The sequence below is a fragment of the Pinus tabuliformis genome, chromosome 2_2 (genome assembly GCF_031772625.1).
Source record: "Pinus tabuliformis cultivar Carrire ecotype Pingquan chromosome 2_2, CPIR1, whole genome shotgun sequence".
In the NCBI taxonomy this organism is placed as follows: Eukaryota; Viridiplantae; Streptophyta; class Pinopsida; order Pinales; family Pinaceae; genus Pinus; species Pinus tabuliformis.
In genome coordinates, this window is record NC_142300.1 from 980,622,606 (window position 1) to 980,650,186 (window position 27,581).

General features: G+C 30.9%; 1 protein-coding gene across 1 annotated transcript; it reads left to right on the plus strand.

The window, feature by feature from the left end:
- The first annotated feature begins 1,825 nt into the window (after positions 1 to 1,825).
- Positions 1,826 to 2,881, plus strand: LOC149196563 (uncharacterized). Its single transcript, XM_089408341.1, has one exon. The coding sequence runs from the start codon at positions 1,826 to 1,828 to the stop codon at positions 2,879 to 2,881; it is 1,056 nt and encodes a 351-aa protein (XP_089264467.1).
- Positions 2,882 to 27,581: the final 24,700 nt, after the last annotated feature.

A 27,581-nucleotide genomic window follows, 5' to 3' on the forward strand; every position in this document is an offset into this window, starting at 1 on the left:
TAATTGATTGGGGAGTAAGTGATGAATAATGCCACTTTACGACGTCAACTTGATTCTGACTCATCGCAAACACGTTTCAATCAGTGCGAAATAAGCTAATTGTAATAAAGAGATTTCAAGGGGATCAATGCTAGCAAACATCATCGCTGGAAAGAAAGTTGATAGTATGCTTTATTTGACAGTAAGAATAAACTTATTTTCCACATTTTTATTAGCTATGAAATCTAAAAATTTAAATGACATCAATAATGACGTTATGATGACATTCATTTAAACAAAATAACTACTAAAAAAGAGGAACTATACTATATTGATATACAACTATAGGGTATTTATAGTAATTTTAGTTTTATTAGTAAATTATTTGAGATTCTATTATGGTTAAAGAGATTCTCTTTATATTAATCATATCATTATGTTTTGACTTAAATTCAATGATGTGATTAATTCGAAAGACAATCTTTTTATTAATATAGATTATAAAAGTCTCTCATTTTATTTTATTTACTTAGTATATCATAATCTTGTATATTTTCATCTTTTGAGTTATTTTACTGGACATATACATGCTTTTATGCATTTAGTAGGAGAATGTAGTGAAATAACTAAGAATTATCATGAACATTGTTGAACATTGTTTTCACATGTGGAAAAGGAAATAGCTGAGGGTCGAGGGTCACTGGGTGGAACGGAAATAGCTGAGGGAAATATCTGAGCTTGGTCACTTCGAGGAGAATTGACCCTGTGACCTCCCAAATGGCAAGGCACTTATTTAACCAATTGAACTAACCCTTGGGGCTTGAATTATCATGAACTATTATATGCTTATAAACTTGTTAAATATTTTAATATCATTTTATTACAAATATATTTGTTTAATAATTTATATTTTTTATTATTTTTATTTAAAATAGTTAACTTTTTTATATGCCAAAATGAAAATAAATAATATATTTTTAAAATGAAAATAATATATTATTTGAAAAATCTAATTACATCATTAAAAATAAATAAATATAAGTATATAATAATATTTTAAAAAAATTAGGTTAAAATTATTTAAAATAAATCTAGATTTATCAAAAATTTAGATGAATTAATTTAATTTATATGCATTATTTTTAAATACATACCAACAAACTATACATATTCCAAAATTAAATGACAAAATTGACATCTTCACTGTTTTTTTTTTAATATTTTATAAATGTAAATCTTAAATAAATTTAATGGTGTTCTCTAATTTAGTAGTGGAGATATTGTAATATAATTTGGTATTTAACATTTTGACTAGATTAACTTGTATAAAAAATAATTAAAATTTAAAAAATCAAATCAACTAATGACTGTAATTATATAAAAAAAAATTAGATAAAATTATATAAAAATAATAAAATTATTTTAAATCTATTTTTATTCCAAATTATCAAATTTCTTATTTTTTTAATAAAATTCTTTTGCTCTTGATAAATCCAAAAAAATAAATCTCGTCTATTTTAAAACCGACATTAAAATAACGCCCATTTTAAATTAATAAAAAATTACATATTTAGTAAATTAAACGCCGTCGCCTCTCCAACCATATAATCTATAAAAACTTATATATAAAGTTCGAATGGAACCCAAAATAAATGCCTCTCTTTTTGTAACAACACTAAGTTTTACGGGAATCGTGTCAATCCAATCCACTGGGACACACTTATTGTGTGAGAGTATCTGTTTATCTGTGCAGCTCATCATCGTCAGCTTATGCACCTTTGTCTCTCTTCAATATAACGTCAAAATGACTGGAAATTCACTCCTCTTTCGTAATATTTTGGTCAAAATGACTGGAGTCAAAAGAAAACATGCGAGTGCCAAGTTTGAAGATGATAATGATGAGTTTGTTGAAGTTAAAAGGCCTATCCCACATGACATTGACAGTTCAACGCGAGGTGTCGTTTGGCAGTTCAATTCAGGCGGACGGGAGCTTCTAGTGGCAAACCCAGGAATTTACTCAGGGCTGCTCCTCTCCCATGAATTTTCGGTGAAAACAGAATCAGATAAAGTTATCGTTAAAGACATCCCTCGCACTTTTGCATCGCAGGAATTATTTCGAAGGAAAGATGGGCCGGGGCATCGGTCTCTGTACAATGCTTTGAAGGCGTATTCAGTTTACGACACAGAGGTGGGCTATACACAAGGGATGAATTTCATAGCTGCAATGCTTCTGCTTTACATGAATGAGGAAGAAGCCTTTTGGGTTATGGTGGCACTGCTCAAAGGCAAGCAAATGCGAGGTGTGTTTCTGGAAGGTCTGCCTCTACTCCACCAATACTTTTTTCAGTTAGAAATGCTTCTGAGGGAGCAACTACCCCAATTGGCTAACCATTTTGAGGAACAGATGATCACGCCAGCGATGTATGCAAGCAGTTGGTTAATGACTGCATTCTCCGCAGACTTGCCATTGTCATTAGTTGTTCCCATTTGGGATGTTTTTCTCTGCAAGGGGATGAGGGCAGTTTTTGGAGTGGCCTTGGCGCTGCTAAAATTCTTTCAGACTGATCTGTTAAAATTGCACTTTGAGAATCTGCTACCGTTTTTGAGAGAGTTTCCGAAGGATGATTTGGATGCGAACACATTGATTTCAATGGCGTGTTCATTGCCGCTTAAGAAAAGGTTAGAAGAACTGGAGTTGGATTATCTGGTAAGCAATGATAATTCATCAGCTTCAAGAGAAAGTAATGATGGTGGATGGAATATCGTGATTAATCCAAACGATAAAGAGTTTGGGAATAATAAAGCATCCATTTTATCACGGAACTGTTCGGATTCCGATGGATGGATCGTGATTAATTCACATGATCATAAGAAACAAATATTGGAGAATCAGAGACTATGAAAATAAATGCAACTCTATTGAATATTGTCACAATAGGTAAGAACACGCGTGATTTCACAGTCAACGATGCCACCAAGGTGTACATTTATTATCTGTTTATGTTGGGTTTATTTGCATCTCAACCATTAATTTGCATCTCAAATTTATCTATAATTTTATGTTCGATAAATGTATATCCTGCCGGCCCTTCTTTACCCTCTCATTGGAAAGACTACTTTCCAATACAAAGATCCCTCTTTCGGATACAAGCTAGCAATTTTATTTTATTTGATCATCTATTTTTCCAGCAATATTTATTAAAAAAAATAATTTTATATTAATAAAATATTATTTTTAAAATACATTTGAATTCAATTGATTTTTACTACTTTATTAATTCAATAATTCAAAACAAATAGTCTCGCGTGTAAAAATCCAGAACTTGTGCGATGAGCGTAAGCCAATAAATGATCCATTTAAGAATGGTACAAGAGTACTCTGTTAGAAACGGAATGGAAGTCTTCCTTTTCCAAAAATCATGTATGGAAGTCTTCCTTTCCCAATATTGCTTAATATATCCTTAACAATGTCCATCATTTAGGGTTTTTCTTTGTTAAAGTTATGTTATTTTTTAATTGCAGCCATTGATGTGTAGTATAGCATATTATTAAGTTGTTTTTCTTTTTGCTTTTTTTTTAATTTTTGTAGATTTATTGTATTTAACATTTAAAAATGTGTATTTTTTACAAAAATTATAAATTTAAATAGTAATGTATAAAATTATTTTATATATATTTTTATAAAGTAGTAGTTAAATAATTTAGTGTATTTCTTTTTTTTTTTCTCATAAATTAGTTAACAATAGTTTGAGACAACTTTCTATTTTTGATTTCATATTTAATGGAGATCAACTCAATCTCCACCATCTTGTTACTTAATCACTACACCAATAGCCCACTCGTTGTGTGCCAAATACTACAATAAAACCCAAATTTGAGGTCCACTCAAGTCACATCCAAGAATATATACAATGTATCCAAAAATATATACAATGTATGTGGGATCATGTACTGATTCTAAAATATCTAGGGATCTGCCCAAGGGTTTCTTCACTATTCTATTTGTCTGCCTAGACAATCAAACATTGGCATTCGACACTGGTCCATGTCAATAATGGAAGCTTTTTTCTCTCTCCTAGTTTCTTGAATGCGAAACCTCCAAACTCCTAGTCCCCTTGTTGTTTCTTATTTTTGGTAACATAGAAAGAGTAGGTCACTCCAACCTTAATTAATTTTTTTTATTGCAACAACCATAATTTGTCATCCAACAATTATGTCTTGGATTAAGGATCAGTTGTGGCTGCCAAGACTTTACCAACAAGATTTAAATGAATCAATATATTGTTTTCTACATATTGCTCCATTGAGTTAGCCTTCTTAGATATATGTTTTTGGTTACTATTCATTAATTGTGTATTAAAGAATTATTCTAAATGTATTTAATTATGGGAAATAAAGTTGCAGAATGATTTTCCCCTTTGTATATAGCACAATTTTTTTATTGTATTTATAAATATAATTTGGATGTTGTTTTCATATAATGTAAAGTAATGAGATTAGAGTAATTTCTCGTCACCAAAACAATAACTGAATTGGGGTTTCCTCTAGGTGAAAAAAATGAAAAGTCAATCAATGACTAGCTGGATTATAGTGTTAAGTTCCTTGACTTGTGCAATTCCTTCAAGAAGAGATATGTTGGTACAAGTTGCCCTTTTTGTATGCAAAAGCATCTACTGTGTATATAGGTTTTTGGTCTATAACTTTTTCCAATTTAACACTCTTATGGAGGTACCTTTGCACCTTTTTGGGCAATTCCTAGTTAAGTTCTAATAGAATTCAAAGTTTTTAAAACCAAAAGCAATATAAACGTTGTTGGACAAATATAAAAATTATATAAACTTTGTTGGACAACTATAAACTTTGTTTCTCACATTTTAATAGTACTAGTTTTCTTTCATATATTGATTAATAGGATATTATTAATATTAATTTAATATTAATTTTAATGATTTCTTTGTAATATATTTGTAATATAATAATTTTGTTTTGTTTTATATTTTTCGGTTCATGAAATCTATTTATTAAATTTTATGATTGTAATTTAATAATTCCAAATTCTCTATTTTTCATTGTGTCAAAGCTTTGTACTTGTTAATGAAGTCAATACTAAGTCAATACTAAGATATTTATATAAATTAATTTTTCTACATTATTATTTTTATATGCAAAGGTAAGGATATTAGTATTTTTTAATGTGATGGTTAGAATTTTTATTTTATTAAATATTATGAGTATCTTAATTTATATAAAGAAATTACAACTAGGGTATATCCATTTTGAATTTTAATTTGTCAAGTATATTTTTGTGTTATTTAATTTCATTTTACTTATTATTTTTTCCATACTAAATGATAAAAATAGTATATCTTACTAAATTTTATTCTTTCAGGTGTTTTATATATTTGGGTTAAAATGAATTTATGATGTTTACTTTTTTAAATGCTTTCATGTAGATATTTGCGTCATGATTATTTGTTTGTTTGTTTAATTAGGTAGATAAGCATGTTTATTTTGGAATAAGGATTCTATAATTTAATTCAATTATCAATAATTATTAAGTGAATAGTATGGATTTAACTTCCACCAAATATTCTAAAATGTTTGTACAAGTAGTAGCCATAGATCAAAGGTTGACCCATTTTTATTTTTTTTTCTTCTAGCAATAGATATCTTGCTACAACTTTGTAGATAACTTTACTATATGTGATTAAATCAAATTCCTTCAAAGATCCATTTTAGGTATTGAAGAAACTTTCCCATTGATATAATATACTTGGTTTATAATGATATTTCAAATAGAAATGAATGTAAGAGCATAAAGTGCAGAGAGACACAAAGGATACCAATGGTGTGTATAGAACTATGGGTTGATACAAAGGTCATGGAACCTCTGTGTCACAGAACAATGGATGTATAGAATCCATGTACATGGTTTTCATGTGGGTCTTGAGGTGTAGTATAGGCCCTTTGAGGATGAAATATAATTTATCACTAAACTATCTGTGAGAGGGGAGGATTTTACCTAGTTCCCTGATGTCCCCTATGGGGTTGCAATAGAGAGTCAGCTTGCATACACATAGAGATATGTTGGGCCTCATGTAGTTCATCCAACAAATTTTTAGGTGCGTGGTGGACAATTGTGGATTTATTCTTTTGTTTCACACGAGGTTAGATGCCTCTGTTTATTAGTCACCACCGTTGCACACTTTAGAAATAATGGAAAGCACATTAGTTTCCCTCTCTTGTATTATGTCGATTATTTTATTCAGGTGCCACGATGTATTAGATGGTCTACCATTTTTTTGAGGCAGTTTTGTATGGCTTTAGATAGATTACATCTGATGATACATGGGAGGGAGAGCTTCCCTTTTGGTTCAGAGTTTTTTTATTTATTTTTTGAGAGGTTTCTAGAGATGAGGCCTACATTTGACGTCGCTCTCCTAGGTTGATGACTGAGGTCCAGATGCGAATGTTGGGCTAGATGATGCCCAAGAGGGGTCTACTAGAATATCCGGCCATGATTTTTTCTGTGGCACTGGTGCTACTCGCTAGTGAGTTTGACCATGCATTTATCTTGTTGTCATTTCCATTCACGAGTACTGATTGGAGATAGTTTACCAGCATCCTCTTCACACCGGCTAAGCCTCAAGATGATAGAGGTAATATTAGTGTTTTCTTTATATTAATCTAGTTTCATTTTAATGCTTTAATTAATTAGAATAAAATTTATCCTGGCATATTGTTTAACTTGTTTAATTAAATTGTTTAATCAAATTGTCTAATTATTTTTGTGTACTATATATTTTGTAGAAATTGACAAATTCCATGGGGACATGCCTCCTCCCCCCACTAGATGGAGAAGATGAGGAGATGGGTGAGGCCCATGATACTGCGACATATTGGATAGAGTTTTAGTTGAGAAGGGAGTCCACCATGCAAGGGCTCAAGATATCAGCCCAGATGCTTAGTTCTTGGATCTCTACAGAGACTATCCATGCAAGATGAGTGTCTCTTATGCATCATATCATTGGACCTATTAGGCTACTACAAGAAATGAGGAATGTGGGGTCTACAACGACACATATATCAGATCATGATGATGAGGGTAGTGATCATGATTCTTTTGGTATTACTACTGCATCGAATCATGGTCAGGGTGTCGATGATCCTTCTGGTAGTACACATGCTCCTCAATCACTTGATGATTAGATGCTACTGCTAGAGGATGTGCCTTATGTTTCTCCTCACATATCAGACTAGCCACCTCCTCCTCCACCTCAAAGTTCGATAGATGTTGATGCAGTAGTTGACCATCCATCATATTTTGTTGTAGACCAACCACCTCCTCCTCCACCTCATATTTTGACAGATGTTGAGCGAGTAGTTAACAATCCATTGTCTTTTGTTGTAGACTAGGATGGCACTACTACTTTTATTGTTTCTCATATTTGATTGCAATTATTTGACTTAATGTAATTATTTTTATATCGTGCATTTCTTTTTCATGTTTATGTACTTAATTTATATGTTAGTGTTGAAGTGTATATTATTAGGTCATGTTAGATATTTTCATTTATTGTGCTTGTAGATGGATGTGTATGTGAGAGAAGTTATTTGACATTATATGTATAATAATTTGAGGATGTGTGTGGTGATGATGTTAGATTACAATGATTGTGTTTTGTTAGATGTGATCACAGTGATGATGCCATGTTAGATTATTAGATTTATCTCCTAGCTAATGAAATTTATATGTGTTAGAGGTGTATATAATTAGATGATGATAGTGAATTTGAATGTGTATCTTAGATGATGTTTATGGTTGTGAGATGGTTATCATCATGACGATTATTTTTATGAATAACATTTGTTACAGATTATGGATTATTGAACTTATATATATATATATATAAAATTGCATGCAAAACGACTTAATTTTAAAAAGCTGCGAAGATAATTTTAAAAATTAGAAAGTCTAGTATGGTTGAAACTATGATTGTAAAACTACGATAAAATATTTTTCTATTGCTTAGATAGCCCATTCATGTGCATTCTGACTTAATTATTAAGATATTTCAATACTCACAAGGAAAAAATAATTAAAGGTAAAATAATTTAGTTAGTTCCTAATTTCATGAAAATTTGTAACTCATTCAATTTTTAATATAAAATATTATTAATAATAAGTTATTCAAAAATACAATTTAACAATTCAATATGGTTTATAAAATTCAATCTAAATTTTAAAAACTTAAGAAAATTATTTTTACAATTAATTGATATTTAATTTAGATTAAAAAAATCTATGTCTATAAAACTTAATTTATTACTAAAGTTATGAGATTTTCAAGCAATTTTAATTTAATATTTATAGTTATTCTTACCAATTTAAATTATAAATTTCTCTATCTAAAGATGAGGATCAAGAAATATAAAATAAGGCCTGTGAAGCTATCCCTTAAAGAGGCAAAGAGAAAATTTTTCTAGTAATAAAGATGTAACATTTTGGTGCTATTTTGGCTCTTTATTTACTATTGTGCTAGTTTAAATTTAACTCTTTTTAGTAATAAATATGATTTAAATAATAAAAAACTCATACTATATTAGACTAAATCTTTTGATAAATAATATATTTAATTATTTCTTAATTAACAACTCAAGAAATATTATTTTTTCCACATACTTATTGCCACTACAACTAGCCAAGAAGAAAAGAGAAAATTAGAAAAATAAAAATTATAAAAAAATGGATTATTTTTTATAAACAAGGTCAATCCTCAACAAGTTAGTAATCGAAAAATAAAAATGAGGCGACTTGGCATATTTGATGGCCACAAACGAGTTAATATTAGGGAAAGTCAAGGTCCTAGGATAGTTAAAATTGGAAAGGGTGCATAAAAGAAAGAACCTATGGATCTGCATGTGAGTAGGTAGGTACTCAAGAGGAATTTCAGTGAAGACATTTGATGCCTTCGGACATCTTTTTATTGTATTTCTAACCCTACTCCTTGTCATTTGGGTTCTTAAATTAAAATTCATTGTATGCTATTAAGATTAGTTTCTATGACATATTATGAAAGTAGCCTTTATTTCAACATGTTAGATTAGTATTTGATTTCAATATTTGATTTTATATGATGATTTCAAGAGTGGACATTATTGATATATGCCTTGGTATATTTAGATTCCTGGTTCTTGCATGCTCTCATGTCCTATTTAGCATTGTAACACCTTCCTCACACATTTATCTCGAGGAGCTACCCCACCTTTCTAGGTGACCAACTGCTGAGGGAACTCAACAATTCACGAACTTAGAGCCCCAATCTCTCTCTTGCTAAGCCCTCCAAGTGACTAAGAGACCTTGTCTCTCCCATGAGCCTGCATGAGTGCAAACATAGTATTCTTATGCCAGTGCTATGCGAGGGACCGTAAGATTTAAGGATAAATTTTAGGGATAGGACCCAATCACTACCAAATATAAAAAGTGATACCAATGCAAATTAATGAACATAAAATTGATTGGACCCCTACTAGCCATGATAGGGATTTCGTCAAACATGTCACAAATATGCATTATACAGGTTTTAACAATATATTTGAGCATACGGGTCTCATACTTATATGAGAATCATTAAGAGTCATTGATGCCTTGTAACATTAGCTACATTATCATCTATTGGGTCATATAGTCATTGCTCATTCATTTAAAAATCAAAACATCACGAGAGCCATATATTTTCAATGTCATACACACATTCTTAACCAGCATATAAACAACAGAAATACTAAGGATACATCAACCATAAATGCTACATAGAGTCCAATACATTTACACATAAAATACCAAGGAAAATAACTCGTATTAATGAATGAAAAAGCCAACCTGATATGGGACTACCACGTTCTTCTTTGTTAAAGTTATGTTATTTTTTTAGTTGCAGCCATTGATGTGTACTATAGCACACTATTAAGTTGTTGTTGTTGTTGTTATTTTTTTTTTAATAATAATTTTTGCATTTATTTAAAAGTAGATTTACTATATTTAACATTTAAAAATGTGTATATTTTACAAAATTATAAATTTAAATAGTAAAGTATACAATTATTTTATATATATTTTTATAAATTAGTAGTTAAATAATTTAGTGAAACATGGTTTTTTCTGAGGCAACGTTCTATTTTTGACTTTATATTTAATGGAGATCAACTCAATCTCCACCATCTTGTTACTTAACCAAAAAACCAATAGCCCACTGGTTGTGTGCCAAATGCTACAATAAAACCCAAATTTGAGGTCCACCCAAGTCACATCCAAGAATATATACAATGTATCCAGAAATATATACAATGTATGTGGGATCATGTACTCATTCTAAAATATCTAGGGATCTGCCCAAGGGTTTCTTCACTATTCTATTTGTCTGCCTAGACAATCAAACATGGGCATTCGACACTGGTCCATGTCAATAATGGAAGCTTTGTTGATCACTATAAGTATTAAGGAATGGCCCATGTGAGCAGCTAAAGCCTATGAGCAACTACTTATGAACCATAGTATTCCAGAATGTTAATGATCAATGCTTCGTTTTATGTTTTTCATACTTTTTTCTCTCTCTCCTAGTTTTTGAATGCGAAACCTCCAAACTCCTAGTCCCTAGTTTATGAGTATCTTAATTTATATAAAGAAATTACAACTAGGGTATATCCATTTTGAATTTTAATTTGTCAAGTATATTTTTGTGTCATTTAATTTCATTTTACTTATTATTTTTTCCATACTAAATGATAAAAATAGTATATCTTACTAAATTTTATTCTTTCAGGTGTTTTATAAATTTGGGTTAAAATGAATTTATGATGTTTAATTTTTTAAATTCTTTCATGTAGATATTTGCGTCATGATTATTTGTTTGTTTGTTTAATTAGGTAGATAAGCATGTTTATTTTGGAATAAGGATTCTATAATTTAATTCAATTATCAATAATTATTAAGTGAATAGTATGGATTTAACATCCACCAAATATTCTAAAATGTTTGTACAAGTAGTAGCCATAGATCAAAGGTTGACCCATTTTTATTTTTATTTTCTTCTAGCAATAGATATCTTGCTACAACTTTGTAGATAACTTTACTATATGTGATTAAATCAAATTCCTTCAAACATCCATTTTAGGTATTGAAGAAACTTTCCCATTGATATAATATACTTGGTTTATAATGATATTTCAAATAGAAATGAATGTAAGAGCATAAAGTGCAGAGAGACACAAAGGATACCAATGGTGTGTATAGAACTATGGGTTGATACAAAGGTCATGGAACCTCTGTGTCACAGAACAATGGATGTATAGAATCCATGTACATGGTTTTCATGTGGGTCTTGAGGTGTAGTATAGGCCCTCTGAGGATGAAATATAATTTATCACTAAACTATCTATGAGAGGGGAGGATTTTACCTAGTTCCCTGATGTCCCCTATGGGGTTGCAATAGAGAGTCAGCTTGCATACACATAGAGATATGTTGGGCCTCATGTAGTTCATCCAACAAATTTTTAGGTGCGTGGTGGACAATTGTGGATTTATTCTTTTGTTTCACACGAGGTTAGATGCCTCTGTTTATTAGTCACCACCGTTGCACACTTTAGCAATAATGGAAAGCACATTAGTTTCCCTCTCTTGTATTATGTCGATTATTTTATTCAGGTGCCACGATGTATTAGATGGTCTACCATTTTTTTGCGGCAGTTTTGTATGGCTTTAGATAGATTACGTCTGATGATACATGGGAGGGAGAGCTTCCCTTTTGGTTCAGAGTTTTTTTATTTATTTTTTGAGAGGTTTCTAGAGATGAGGCCTACATTTGACGTCGCTCTCCTAGGTTGATGACTGAGGTTCGGATGCGAATGTTGGGCTAGATGATGCCCAAGAGGGGTCTACTAGAATATCCGGCCATGATTTTTTCTGTGGCACTGGTGCTACTCGCTAGTGGGTTTGACCATGCATTTATCTTGTTGTCATTTCCATTCACGAGTACTGATTGGAGATAGTTTACCAGCATCCTCTTCACACCGGCTAAGCCTCCAGATGATAGAGGTAATATTAGTGTTTTCTTTATATTAATATAGTTTCATTTTAATGCTTTAATTAATTAGAATAAAATTTATCCTGGCATATTGCTTAACTTGTTTAATTAAATTGTTTAATCAAATTGTCTAATTATTTGTGTGTACTATATATTTTGTAGAAATTGACAAATTCCATGGGGACATGCCTCCTCCCCCCACTAGATGGAGAAGATGAGGAGATGGGTGAGGCCCATGATAAACTACTGCGACATATTGGATAGAGTTTTAGTTGAGAAGGGAGTCCACCATGCAAGGGCTCAAGACATCAGCCCAGATGCTTAGTTCTTGGATCTCTACAGAGACTATCCATGCAAGATGAGTGTCTCTTATGCATCATATCATTGGACCTAATAGGCTACTACAAGAAATGAGGAATGTGGGGTCTACAACGACACATATATCAGATCATGATGATGAGGGTAGTGATCATGATTCTTTTGGTATTACTACTGCATCGAATCATGGTCAGGGTGTCGATGATCCTTCTGGTAGTACACATGCTCCTCAATCACTTGATGATCAGATGCTACTGCTAGAGGATGTGCCTTATGTTTCTCCTCACATATCAGACTAGCCACCTCCTCCTCCACCTCAAAGTTCGATAGATGTTGATGCAGTAGTTGACCATCCATCATATTTTGTTGTAGACCAACCACCTCCTCCTCCACCTCATATTTTGACAGATGTTGAGCGAGTAGTTAACAATCCATCGTCTTTTGTTGTAGACTAGGATGGCACTACTACTTTTATTGTTTCTCATATTTGATTGCAATTATTTGACTTAATGTAATTATTTTTATATCGTGCATTTTTTTTTTCATGTTTATGTACTTAATTTATATGTTAGTGTTGAAGTGTATATTATTAGGTCATGTTAGATATTTTCATTTAATGTGCTTGTAGATGGATGTGTATGTGAGAGAAGTTATTTGACATTATATGTATAATAATTTGAGGATGTGTGTGGTGATGATGTTAGATTACAATGATTGTGTTTTGTTAGATGTGATCACAGTGATGATGCCATGTTAGATTATTAGATTTATCTCCTAGCTAATGAAATTTATATGTGTTAGAGGTGTATATAATTAGATGATGATAGTGAATTTGAATGTGTATCTTAGATGATGTTTATGGTTGTGAGATGGTTATCATCATGATGCTTATTTTTATGAATAACATTTGTTACAGATTATGGATTATCGAACTTATATAAAACTTATATATATATAAAATTGCATGCAAAACGACATAATTTTAAAAAGCTGCAAAGATAATTTTAAAAATTAGAAAGTCTAGTATGGTTGAAACTATGATTGTAAAACTACGATAACATATTTTTCTATTGCTTAGATAGCCCATTCATGTGCATTCTGACTTAATTATTAAGATATTTCAATACTCACAAGGAAAAAATAATTAAAGGTAAAATAATTTAGTTAGTTCCTAATTTCATGAAAATTTGTAACTCATTCAATTTTTAATATAAAATATTATTAATAATAAGTTATTCAAAAATACAATTTAACAATTCAATATGGTTTATAAAATTCAATCTAAATTTTAAAAACTTAAGAAAATTATTTTTACAATTAATTGATATTTAATTTAGATTAAACAAATCTATGTCTATAAAACTTAATTTATTACTAAAGTTATGAGATTTTCAAGCAATTTTAATTTAATATTTATAGTGATTCTTACCAATTTAAATTATAAATTTCTCTATCTAAAGATGAGGATCAAGAAATATAAAATAAGGCCTGTGAAGCTATCCCTTAAAGAGGCAAAGAGAAAATTTTTCTAGTAATAAAGATGTAACATTTTGGTGCTATTTTGGCTCTTTATTTACTATTGTGCTAGTTTAAATTTAACTCTTTTTAGTAATAAATATGATTTAAATAATAAAAAACTCATACTATATTAGATTAAATCTTTTGATAAATAATATATTTAATTATTTCTTAATTAACAACTCAAGAAATATTATTTTTTCCACATACTTATTGCCATTACAACTAGCCAAGAAGAAAAGAGAAAATTAGAAAAATAAAAATTATAAAAAAATGGATTATTTTTTATAAACAAGGTCAATCCTCAACAAGTTAGTAATCGAAAAATAAAAATGAGGTGACTTGGCATATTTGATGGCCACAAACGAGTTAATATTAGGGAAAGTCAAGGTCCTAGGATAGTTAAAATTGGAAAGGGTGCATAAAAGAAAGAACCTATGGATCTGCATGTGAGTAGGTAGGTACTCAAGAGGAATTTCAGTGAAGACATTTGATGCCTTCGGACATCTTTTTATTGTATTTCTAACCCTACTCCTTGTCATTTGGGTTCTTAAATTAAAATTCATTGTATGCTATTAAGATTAGTTTCTATGACATATTATGAAAGTAGCCTTTATTTCAACATGTTAGATTAGTATTTGATTTCAATATTTGATTTTATATGATGATTTCAAGAGTGGACATTATTGATATATGCCTTGGTATATTTAGATTCCTGGTTCTTGCATGCTCTCATGTCCTATTTAGCATTGTAACACCTTCCTCACACATTTATCTCGAGGAGCTACCCCACCTTTCTAGGTGACCAACTGCTGAGGGAACTCAACAATTCACGAACTTAGAGCCCCAATATCTCTCTTGCTAAGCCCTCCAAGTGACTAAGAGCCCTTGTCTCTCCCATGAGCCTGCGTGAGTGCAAACATAGTATTCTTATGCCAGTGCTATGCGAGGGACCGTAAGATTTAAGGATAAATTTTAGGGATAGGACCCAATCACTACCAAAAACTTCATGGAATTTACAGAATTGAAACAAAAAATATAAAAAGTGATACCAATGAAAATTAATGAACATAAAATTTATTGGACCCCTACTAGCCATGATAGGGATTTCGTCAAACATGTCACAAATATCCATTATACAAGTTTTAACAATATATTTGAGCATACGGGTCTCATACTGATATGAGAATCATTAAGAATCATTGATGCCTTGTAACATTAGCTACATTATCATCTATTGGGTCATATAGTCATTGCTCATTCATTTAAAAATCAAAACATCACGAGAGCCATATATTTTCAATGTCATACACACATTCTTAACCAGCATATAAACAACAGAAATACTAAGGATACATCAACCATAAATGCTACATAGAGTCCAATACATTTACACATAAAATACCAAGGAAAATAACTCGTATTAATGAATGAAAAAGCCAACCTGATATGGGACTACCACATTCTTCTTTGTTAAAGTTATGTTATTTTTTTAGTTGCAGCCATTGATGTGTACTATAGCATACTATTAAGTTGTTGTTGTTGTTGTTATTTTTTTTTTAATAATAATTTTTGCGTTTATTTAAAAGTAGATTTACTATATTTAACATTTAAAAATGTGTATATTTTACAAAATTATAAATTTAAATAGTAAAGTATACAATTATTTTATATATATTTTTTATAAATTAGTAGTTAAATAATTTAGTGAAACATGGTTTTTTCTGAGACAACCTTCTATTTTTGACATTATATTTAATGGAGATCAACTCAATCTCCACCATCTTGTTACTTAACCAAAAAACCAATAGCCCACTGGTTGTGTGCCAAATGCTACAATAAAACCCAAATTTGAGGTCCACTCAAGTCACATCCAAGAATATATACAATGTATGTGGGATCATGTACTCATTCTAAAATATCTAGGGATCTGCCCAAGGGTTTCTTCACTATTCTATTTGTCTGCCTAGACAATCAAACATGGGCATTCGACACTGGTCCATGTCAATAATGGAAGCTTTGTTGATCACTATAAGTATTAAGGAATGGCCCATGTGAGCAGCTAAAGCCTATGAGCAACTACTTATGAACCATAGTATTCCAGAATGTTAATGATCAAGGCTTCGTTTTATGTTTTTCATACTTTTTTCTCTCTCTCCTAGTTTTTGAATGGGAAACCGCCAAACTCCTAGTCCCTAGTTTATGAGTATCTTAATTTATATAAAGAAATTACAACTAGGGTATATCCATTTTGAATTTTAATTTTTCAAGTATATTTTTGTGTCATTTAATTTCATTTTACTTATTATTTTTTCCATACTAAATGATAAAAATAGTATATCTTACTAAATTTTATTCTTTCAGGTGTTTTATATATTTGGGTTAAAATGAATTTATGATGTTTACTTTTTTAAATGCTTTCATGTAGATATTTGCGTCATGATTATTTGTTTGTTTGTTTAATTAGGTAGATAAGCATGTTTATTTTGGAATAATGATTCTATAATTTAATTCAATTATCAATAATTATAAAGTGAATAGTATGGATTTAACTTCCACCAAATATTCTAAAATGTTTGTACAAGTAGTAGCCATAGATCAAAGGTTGACCCATTTTTATTTTTTTTTCTTCTAGCAATAGATATCTTGCTACAACTTTGTAGATAACTTTACTATATGTGATTAAATCAAATTCCTTCAAAGATCCATTTTAGGTATTGAAGAAACTTTCCCATTGATATATTATACTTGGTTTATAATGATATTTCAAATAGAAATGAATGTAAGAGCATAAAGTGCAGAGAGACACAAAGGATACCAATGGTGTGTATAGAACTATGGGTTGATACAAAGGTCATGGAACCTCTGTGTCACAGAACAATGGATGTATAGAATCCATGTACATGGTTTTCATGTGGGTCTTGAGGTGTAGTATAGGCCCTCTGAGGATGAAATATCATTTATCATTAAACTATCTATGAGAGGGGAGGATTTTACCTAGTTCCCTGATGTCCCCTATGGGGTTGCAATAGAGAGTCAGCTTGCATACACATAGAGATATGTTGGGCCTCATGTAGTTCATCCAACAAATTTTTAGGTGCGTGGTGGACAATTGTGGATTTATTCTTTTGTTTCACACGAGGTTAGATGCCTCTGTTTATTAGTCACCACCATTGCACACTTTAGCAATAATGGAAAGCACATTAGTTTCCCTCTCTTGTATTATGTCGATTATTTTATTCAGGTGCCACGATGTATTAGATGGTCTACCATTTTTTTGAGGCAGTTTTGTATGGATTTAGATAGATTACGTCTGATGATACATGGGAGGGAGAGCTTCCCTTTTGGTTCAGAGTTTTTTTATTTATTTTTTGAGAGGTTTCTAGAGATGAGGCATACATTTGACGTTGCTCTCCTAGGTTGAAGACTGAGGTCCGGATGTGAATGTTGGGCTAGATGATGCCCAAGAGGGGTCTACTAGAATATCCGGCCATGATTTTTTCTGTGGCACTGGTGCTACTCGCTAGTGAGTTTGACCATGCATTTATCTTGTTGTCATTTCCATTCACGAGTACTGATTGGAGATAGTTTACCAGCATCCTCTTCACACCGGCTAAGCCTCCAGATGATAGAGGTAATATTAGTGTTTTCTTTATATTAATCTAGTTTCATTTTATTGCTTTAATTAATTAGAATAAAATTTATCCTGGCATATTGTTTAACTTGTTTAATTAAATTGTTTAATCAAATTGTCTAATTATTTGTGTGTACTATATATTTTGTAGAAATTGACAAATTCCATGGGGACATGCCTCCTCCCCCCACTAGATGGAGAAGATGAGGAGATGGGTGAGGCCCATGATAAACTACTGCGACATATTGGATAGAGTTTTAGTTGAGAAGGGAGTCCACCATGCAAGGGCTCAAGACATCAGCCCAGATGCTTAGTTCTTGGATCTCTACAGAGACTATCCATGCAAGATGAGTGTCTCTTATGCATCATATCATTGGACCTAATAGGCTACTACAAGAAATGAGGAATGTGGGGTCTACAACGACACATATATCAGATCATGATGATGAGGGTAGTGATCATGATTCTTTTGGTATTACTACTGCATCGAATCATGGTCAGGGTGTCGATGATCCTTCTGGTAGTACACATGCTCCTCAATCACTTGATGATCAGATGCTACTGCTAGAGGATGTGCCTTATGTTTCTCCTCACATATCAGACTAGCCACCTCCTCCTCCACCTCAAAGTTCGATAGATGTTGATGCAGTAGTTGACCATCCATCATATTTTGTTGTAGACCAACCACCTCCTCCTCCACCTCATATTTTGACAGATGTTGAGCGAGTAGTTAACAATCCATCGTCTTTTGTTGTAGACTAGGATGGCACTACTACTTTTATTGTTTCTCATATTTGATTGCAATTATTTGACTTAATGTAATTATTTTTATATCGTGCATTTTTTTTTTCATGTTTATGTACTTAATTTATATGTTAGTGTTGAAGTGTATATTATTAGGTCATGTTAGATATTTTCATTTAATGTGCTTGTAGATGGATGTGTATGTGAGAGAAGTTATTTGACATTATATGTATAATAATTTGAGGATGTGTGTGGTGATGATGTTAGATTACAATGATTGTGTTTTGTTAGATGTGATCACAGTGATGATGCCATGTTAGATTATTAGATTTATCTCCTAGCTAATGAAATTTATGTGTTAGGGGTGTATATAATTAGATGATGATAGTGAATTTGAATGTGTATCTTAGATGATGTTTATGGTTGTGAGATGGTTATCATCATGATGCTTATTTTTATGAATAACATTTGTTACAGATTATGGATTATCGAACTTATATAAAACTTATATATATATATAAAATTGCATGCAAAACGACATAATTTTAAAAAGCTGCAAAGATAATTTTAAAAATTAGAAAGTCTAGTATGGTTGAAACTATGATTGTAAAACTACGATAACATATTTTTTTATTGATTAGATAGCCCATTCATGTGCATTCTGACTTAATTATTAAGATATTTCAATACTCACAAGGAAAAAATAATTAAAGGTAAAATAATTTAGTTAGTTCCTAATTTCATGAAAATTTGTAACTCATTCAATTTTTAATATAAAATATTATTAATAATAAGTTATTCAAAAATACAATTTAACAATTCAATATGGTTTATAAAATTCAATCTAAATTTTAAAAACTTAAGAAAATTATTTTTACAATTAATTGATATTTAATTTAGATTAAACAAATCTATGTCTATAAAACTTAATTTATTACTAAAGTTATGAGATTTTCAAGCAATTTTAATTTAATATTTATAGTGATTCTTACCAATTTAAATTATAAATTTCTCTATCTAAAGATGAGGATCAAGAAATATAAAATAAGGCCTGTGAAGCTATCCCTTAAAGAGGCAAAGAGAAAATTTTTCTAGTAATAAAGATGTAACATTTTGGTGCTATTTTGGCTCTTTATTTACTATTGTGCTAGTTTAAATTTAACTCTTTTTAGTAATAAATATGATTTAAATAATAAAAAACTCATACTATATTAGACTAAATCTTTTGATAAATAATATATTTAATTATTTCTTAATTAACAACTCAAGAAATATTATTTTTTCCACATACTTATTGCCATTACAACTAGCCAAGAAGAAAACAGAAAATTAGAAAAATAAAAATTATAAAAAAATGGATTATTTTTTATAAACAAGGTCAATCCTCAACAAGTTAGTAATCGAAAAATAAAAATGAGGTGACTTGGCATATTTGATGGCCACAAACGAGTTAATATTAGGGAAAGTCAAGGTCCTAGGATAGTTAAAATTGGAAAGGGTGCATAAAAGAAAGAACCTATGGATCTGCATGTGAGTAGGTAGGTACTCAAGAGGAATTTCAGTGAAGACATTTGATGCCTTCGGACATCTTTTTATTGTATTTCTAACCCTACTCCTTGTCATTTGGGTTCTTAAATTAAAATTCATTGTATGCTATTAAGATTAGTTTCTATGACATATTATGAAAGTAGCCTTTATTTCAACATGTTAGATTAGTATTTGATTTCAATATTTGATTTTATATGATGATTTCAAGAGTGGACATTATTGATATATGCCTTGGTATATTTAGATTCCTGGTTCTTGCATGCTCTCATGTCCTATTTAGCATTGTAACACCTTCCTCAAACATTTATCTCGAGGAGCTACCCCACCTTTCTAGGTGACCAACTGCTGAGGGAACTCAACAATTCACGAACTTAGAGCCCCAATATCTCTCTTGCTAAGCCCTCCAAGTGACTAAGAGCCCTTGTCTCTCCCATGAGCCTGCGTGAGTGCAAACATAGTATTCTTATGCCAGTGCTATGCGAGGGACCGTAAGATTTAAGGATAAATTTTAGGGATAGGACCCAATCACTACCAAAAACTTCATGGAATTTACAGAATTGAAACAAAAAATATAAAAAGTGATACCAATGAAAATTAATGAACATAAAATTTATTGGACCCCTACTAGCCATGATAGGGATTTCGTCAAACATGTCACAAATATCCATTATACAAGTTTTAACAATATATTTGAGCATACGGGTCTCATACTGATATGAGAATCATTAAGAATCATTGATGCCTTGTAACATTAGCTACATTATCATCTATTGGGTCATATAGTCATTGCTCATTCATTTAAAAATCAAAACATCACGAGAGCCATATATTTTCAATGTCATACACACATTCTTAACCAGCATATAAACAACAGAAATACTAAGGATACATCAACCATAAATGCTACATAGAGTCCAATACATTTACACATAAAATACCAAGGAAAATAACTCGTATTAATGAATGAAAAAGCCAACCTGATATGGGACTACCACATTCTTCTTTGTTAAAGTTATGTTATTTTTTTAGTTGCAGCCATTGATGTGTACTATAGCATACTATTAAGTTGTTGTTGTTGTTGTTATTTTTTTTTAATAATAATTTTTGCGTTTATTTAAAAGTAGATTTACTATATTTAACATTTAAAAATGTGTATATTTTACAAAATTATAAATTTAAATAGTAAAGTATACAATTATTATATATATATTTTTTATAAATTAGTAGTTAAATAATTTAGTGAAACATGGTTTTTTCTGAGACAATCTTCTATTTTTGACATTATATTTAATGGAGATCAACTCAATCTCCACCATCTTGTTACTTAACCAAAAAAGCAATAGCCCACTGGTTGTGTGCCAAATGCTACAATAAAACCCAAATTTGAGGTCCACTCAAGTCACATCCAAGAATATATACAATGTATCCAAAAATATATACAATGTATGTGGGATCATGTACTCATTCTAAAATATCTAGGGATCTGCCCAAGGGTTTCTTCACTATTCTATTTGTCTGCCTAGACAATCAAACATGGGCATTCGACACTGGTCCATGTCAATAATGGAAGCTTTGTTGATCACTATAAGTATTAAGGAATGGCCCATGTGAGCAGCTAAAGCCTATGAGCAACTACTTATGAACCATAGTATTCCAGAATGTTAATGATCAAGGCTTCGTTTTATGTTTTTCATACTTTTTTCTCTCTCTCCTAGTTTTTGAATGGGAAACCGCCAAACTCCTAGTCCCTAGTTTATGAGTATCTTAATTTATATAAAGAAATTACAACTAGGGTATATCCATTTTGAATTTTAATTTGTCAAGTATATTTTTGTGTCATTTAATTTCATTTTACTTATTATTTTTTCCATACTAAATGATAAAAATAGTATATCTTACTAAATTTTATTCTTTCAGGTGTTTTATATATTTGGGTTAAAATGAATTTATGATGTTTACTTTTTTAAATGCTTTCATGTAGATATTTGCGTCATGATTATTTGTTTGTTTGTTTAATTAGGTAGATAAGCATGTTTATTTTGGAATAAGGATTCTATAATTTAATTCAATTATCAATAATTATTAAGTGAATAGTATGGATTTAACTTCCACCAAATATTCTAAAATGTTTGTACAAGTAGTAGCCATAGATCAAAGGTTGACCCATTTTTATTTTTTTTTCTTCTAGCAATAGATATCTTGCTACAACTTTGTAGATAACTTTACTATATGTGATTAAATCAAATTCCTTCAAAGATCCATTTTAGGTATTGAAGAAACTTTCCCATTGATATAATATACTTGGTTTATAATGATATTTCAAATAGAAATGAATGTAAGAGCATAAAGTGCAGAGAGACACAAAGGATACCAATGGTGTGTATAGAACTATGGGTTGATACAAAGGTCATGGAACCTCTGTGTCACAGAACAATGGATGTATAGAATCCATGTACATGGTTTTCATGTGGGTCTTGAGGTGTAGTATAGGCCCTCTGAGGATGAAATATCATTTATCACTAAACTATCTATGAGAGGGGAGGATTTTACCTAGTTCCCTGATGTCCCCTATGGGGTTGCAATAGAGAGTCAGCTTGCATACACATAGAGATATGTTGGGCCTCATGTAGTTCATCCAACAAATTTTTAGGTGCGTGGTGGACAATTGTGGATTTATTCTTTTGTTTCACACGAGGTTAGATGCCTCTGTTTATTAGTCACCACCATTGCACACTTTAGCAATAATGGAAAGCACATTAGTTTCCCTCTCTTGTATTATGTCGATTATTTTATTCAGGTGCCACGATGTATTAGATGGTCTACCATTTTTTTGAGGAAGTTTTGTATGGCTTTAGATAGATTACGTCTGATGATACATGGGAGGGAGAGCTTCCCTTTTGGTTCAGAGTTTTTTTATTTATTTTTTGAGAGGTTTCTAGAGATGAGGCCTACATTTGACGTCGCTCTCCTATGTTGATGACTGAGGTCCGGATGCGAATGTTGGGCTAGATGATGCCCAAGAGGGGTCTACTAGAATATCCGGCCATGATTTTTTCTGTGGCACTGGTGCTACTCGCTAGTGAGTTTGACCATGCATTTATCTTGTTGTCATTTCCATTCATGAGTACTGATTGGAGATAGTTTACCAGCATCCTCTTCACACCGGCTAAGCCTCCAGATGATAGAGGTAATATTAGTGTTTTCTTTATATTAATCTAGTTTCATTTTATTGCTTTAATTAATTAGAATAAAATTTATCCTGGCATATTGTTTAACTTGTTTAATTAAATTGTTTAATCAAATTGTCTAATTATTTTTGTGTACTATATATTTTGTAGAAATTGACAAATTCCATGGGGACATGCCTCCTCCCCCACTAGATGGAGAAGATGAGGAGATGGGTGAGGCCCATGATAAACTACTGCGACATATTGGATAGAGTTTTAGTTGAGAAGGGAGTCCACCATGCAAGGGCTCAAGACATCAGCCCAGATGCTTAGTTCTTGGATCTCTACAGAGACTATCCATGCAAGATGAGTGTCTCTTATGCATCATATCATTGGACCTATTAGGCTACTACAAGAAATTAGGAATGTGGGGTCTACAACGACACATATATCAGATCATGATGATGAGGGTAGTGATCATGATTCTTTTGGTATTACTACTGCATCGAATCATGGTCAGGGTGTCGATGATCCTTCTGGTAGTACACATGCTCCTCAATCACTTGATGATCAGATGCTACTGCTAGAGGATGTGCCTTATGTTTCTCCTCACATATCAGACTAGCCACCTCCTCCTCCACCTCAGAGTTCGACAGATGTTGATGCAGTAGTTGACCATCCATCATATTTTGTCGTAGACCAACCACCTCCTCCTCTGCCTCATATTTTGACAGATGTTGAGCGAGTAGTTAACAATCCATCGTCTTTTGTTGTAGACTAGGATGGCACTACTACTTTTATTGTTTCTCATATTTGATTGCAATTATTTGACTTAATGTAATTATTTTTATATCGTGCATTTTTTTTTTCATGTTTATGTACTTAATTTATATGTTAGTGTTGAAGTGTATATTATTAGGTCATGTTAGATATTTTCATTTAATGTGCTTGTAGATGGATGTGTATGTGAGAGAAGTTATTTGACATTATATGTATAATAATTTGAGGATGTGTGTGGTGATGATGTTAGATTACAATGATTGTGTTTTGTTAGATGTGATCACAGTGATGATGTCATGTTAGATTATTAGATTTATCTCGTAGCTAATGAAATTTATATGTGTTAGAGGTGTATATAATTAGATGATGATAGTGAATTTGAATGTGTATCTTAGATGATGTTTATGGTTCTGAGATGGTTATCATCATGACGCTTATTTTTATGAATAACAGTTGCTACAGATTATGGATTATTGAACTTATATAAAACTTATATATATATATATATAAAATTGCATGCAAAACGACTTAATTTTAAAAAGCTGCAAATATAATTTTAAAAATTAGAAAGTCTAGTATGGTTGAAACTATGATTGTAAAACTACGATAACATATTTTTCTATTGCTTAGATAGCCCATTCATGTGCATTCTGACTTAATTATTAAGATATTTCAATACTCACAAGGAAAAAATAATTAAAGGTAAAATAATTTAGTTAGTTCCTAATTTCATGAAAATTTGTAACTCATTCAATTTTTAATATAAAATATTATTAATAATAAGTTATTCAAAAATACAATTTAACAATTCAATATGGTTTATAAAATTCAATCTAAATTTAAAAAACTTAAGAAAATTATTTTTACAATTAATTGATATTTAATTTAGATTAAAAAAATCTATGTCTATAAAACTTAATTTATTACTAAAGTTATGAGATTTTCAAGCAATTTTAATTTAATATTTATAGTGATTCTTACCAATTTAAATTATAAATTTCTCTATCTAAAGATGAGGATCAAGAAATATAAAATAAGGCCTGTGAAGCTATCCCTTAAAGAGGCAAAGAGAAAAATTTTCTAGTAATAAAGATGTAACAGTTTGGTGCTATTTTGGCTCTTTATTTACTATTGTGCTAGTTTAAATTTAACTCTTTTTAGTAATAAATATGATTTAAATAATAAAAAACTCATACTATATTAGACTAAATCTTTTGATAAATAATATATTTAATTATTTCTTAATTAACAACTCAAGAAATATTATTTTTTCCACATACTTATTGCCATTACAACTAGCCAAGAAGAAAACAGAAAATTAGAAAAATAAAAATTATAAAAAAATGGATTATTTTTTATAAACAAGGTCAATCCTCAACAAGTTAGTAATCGAAAAATAAAAATGAGGCGACTTGGCATATTTGATGGCCACAAACGAGTTAATATTAGGGAAAGTCAAGGTCCTAGGATAGTTAAAATTGGAAAGGGTGCATAAAAGAAAGAACCTATGGATCTGCATGTGAGTAGGTAGGTACTCAAGAGGAATTTCACTGAAGACATTTGATGCCTTCGGACATCTTTTTATTGTATTTCTAACCCTACTCCTTGTCATTTGGGTTCTTAAATTAAAATTCATTGTATGCTATTAAGACTAGTTTCTATGACATATTATGAAAGTAGCCTTTGTTTCAACATGTTAGATTATTATTTGATTTCAATATTTGATTTTATATGATGATTTCAAGAGTGGACATTATTGATATATGCCTTGGTATATTTAGATTCCTGGTTCTTGCATGCTCTCATGTCCTATTTAGCATTGTAACACCTTCCTCAAACATTTATCTCGAGGAGCTACCCCACCTTTCTAGGTGACCAACTGCTGAGGGAACTCAACAATTCACGAACTTAGAGCCCCAATCTCTCTCTTGCTAAGCTCTCCAAGTGACTAAGATCCCTTGTCTCTCCCATGAGCCTGCATGAGTGCAAACATAGTATTCTTATGGCAGTGCTATGCGAGGGACCGTAAGATTTAAGGATAAATTTTAGGGATAGGACCCAATCACTACCAAAAACTTCATGGAATTTACAGAATTGAAACAAAAAATATAAAAAGTGATACCAATGCAAATTAATGAACATAAAATTGATTGGACCCCTTCTAGCCATGATAGGGATTTCGTCAAACATGTCACAAATATGCATTATACAGGTTTTAACAATATATTTGAGCATACGGTTCTCATACTTATATGAGAATCATTAAGAATCATTTATGCCTTGTAACATTAGCTACATTATCATCTATTGGGTCATATAGTCATTGCTCATTGATTTAAAAATCAAAACATGACGAAAGCCATATATTTTCAATGTCATACACACATTCTTAACCAGCATATAAACAACAGAAATACTAAGGATACATCAACCATAAATGCTACCTAGAGTCCAATACATTTACACATAAAATACCAAGGAAAATAACTCGTATTAATGAATGAAAAAGCCAACCTGATATGGGACTACCACGTTCTTCTTTGTTAAAGTTATGTTATTTTTTTAGTTGCAGCCATTGATGTGTACTATAGCATACTATTAAGTTGTTGTTGTTGTTGTTATTTTTTTTTAATAATAATTTTTGCGTTTATTTAAAATTAGATTTACTATATTTAACATTTAAAAATGTGTATATTTTACAAAATAATAAATTTAAATAGTAAAGTATACAATTATTTTATATATATTTTTATAAATTAGTAGTTAAATAATTTAGTGAAACATGGTTTTTTCTGAGACAACCTTCTATTTTTGACTTTATATTTAATGGAGATCAACTCAATCTCCACCATCTTGTTACTTAACCAAAAAACCAATAGCCCACTGGTTGTGTGCCAAATGCTACAATAAAACCCAAATTTGAGGTCCACTCAAGTCACATCCAAGAATATATACAATGTATCCAAAAATATATACAATGTATGTGGGATCATGTACTCATTCTAAAATATCTAGGGATCTGCCCAAGGGTTTCTTCACTATTCTATTTGTCTGCCTAGACAATCAAACATGGGCATTCGACACTGGTCCATGTCAATAATGGAAGCTTTGTTGATCACTATAAGTATTAAGGAATGGCCCATGTGAGCAGCTAAAGCCTATGAGCAACTACTTATGAACCATAGTATTCCAGAATGTTAATGATCAATGCTTCGTTTTATGTTTTTCATACTTTTTTCTCTCTCTCTCCTAGTTTTTGAATGCGAAACCTCCAAACTCCTAGTCCCCTTGTCGTTTCTCATTTTTGGTAACATAGCAAGAGTAGGTCACTCCAACCCTAATTAATTTTTTTTTATTGCAACAACCATAATTTGTCATCCAACAATTATGTCTTGGATTAAGGATCAGTTGTGGCTGCCAAGACTTTACCAACAAGATTTAAATGAATCAATATATTGTTTTCTACATATTGCTCCATTGAGTTAGCCTTCTTGGATGTATGTTTTTGGTTACTATTCATTAATTGTGTATTAAGGATTTATTCTAAATGTATTTAATTATGGGAAATAAAGTTGCATAATGATTTTTCCCTTTGTATATTGCATAGTTTCTTTTATTGTATTTATAAATATAATTTGGACGTTGTTTTCACATAATGTAAAGTATTGAGATCATAGAAATTTCCTGTCACCAAAACAATCACTGGACTGGGGTTTCCTCTAGGTGAAAAAATGAAAAATCAATCAATGACTAGCTGGATTATAGTGTTAAGTTCCTCGACTTATGCAATTCCTTCATGGAGATATAAGT

What these genes read in the sequence shown, in the direction of transcription:
- LOC149196563 (XM_089408341.1), top strand. Translation starts at nt 1,826, where the DNA reads ATGACTGGAGTCAAAAGAAAACATGCGAGTGCCAAGTTTGAAGATGAT.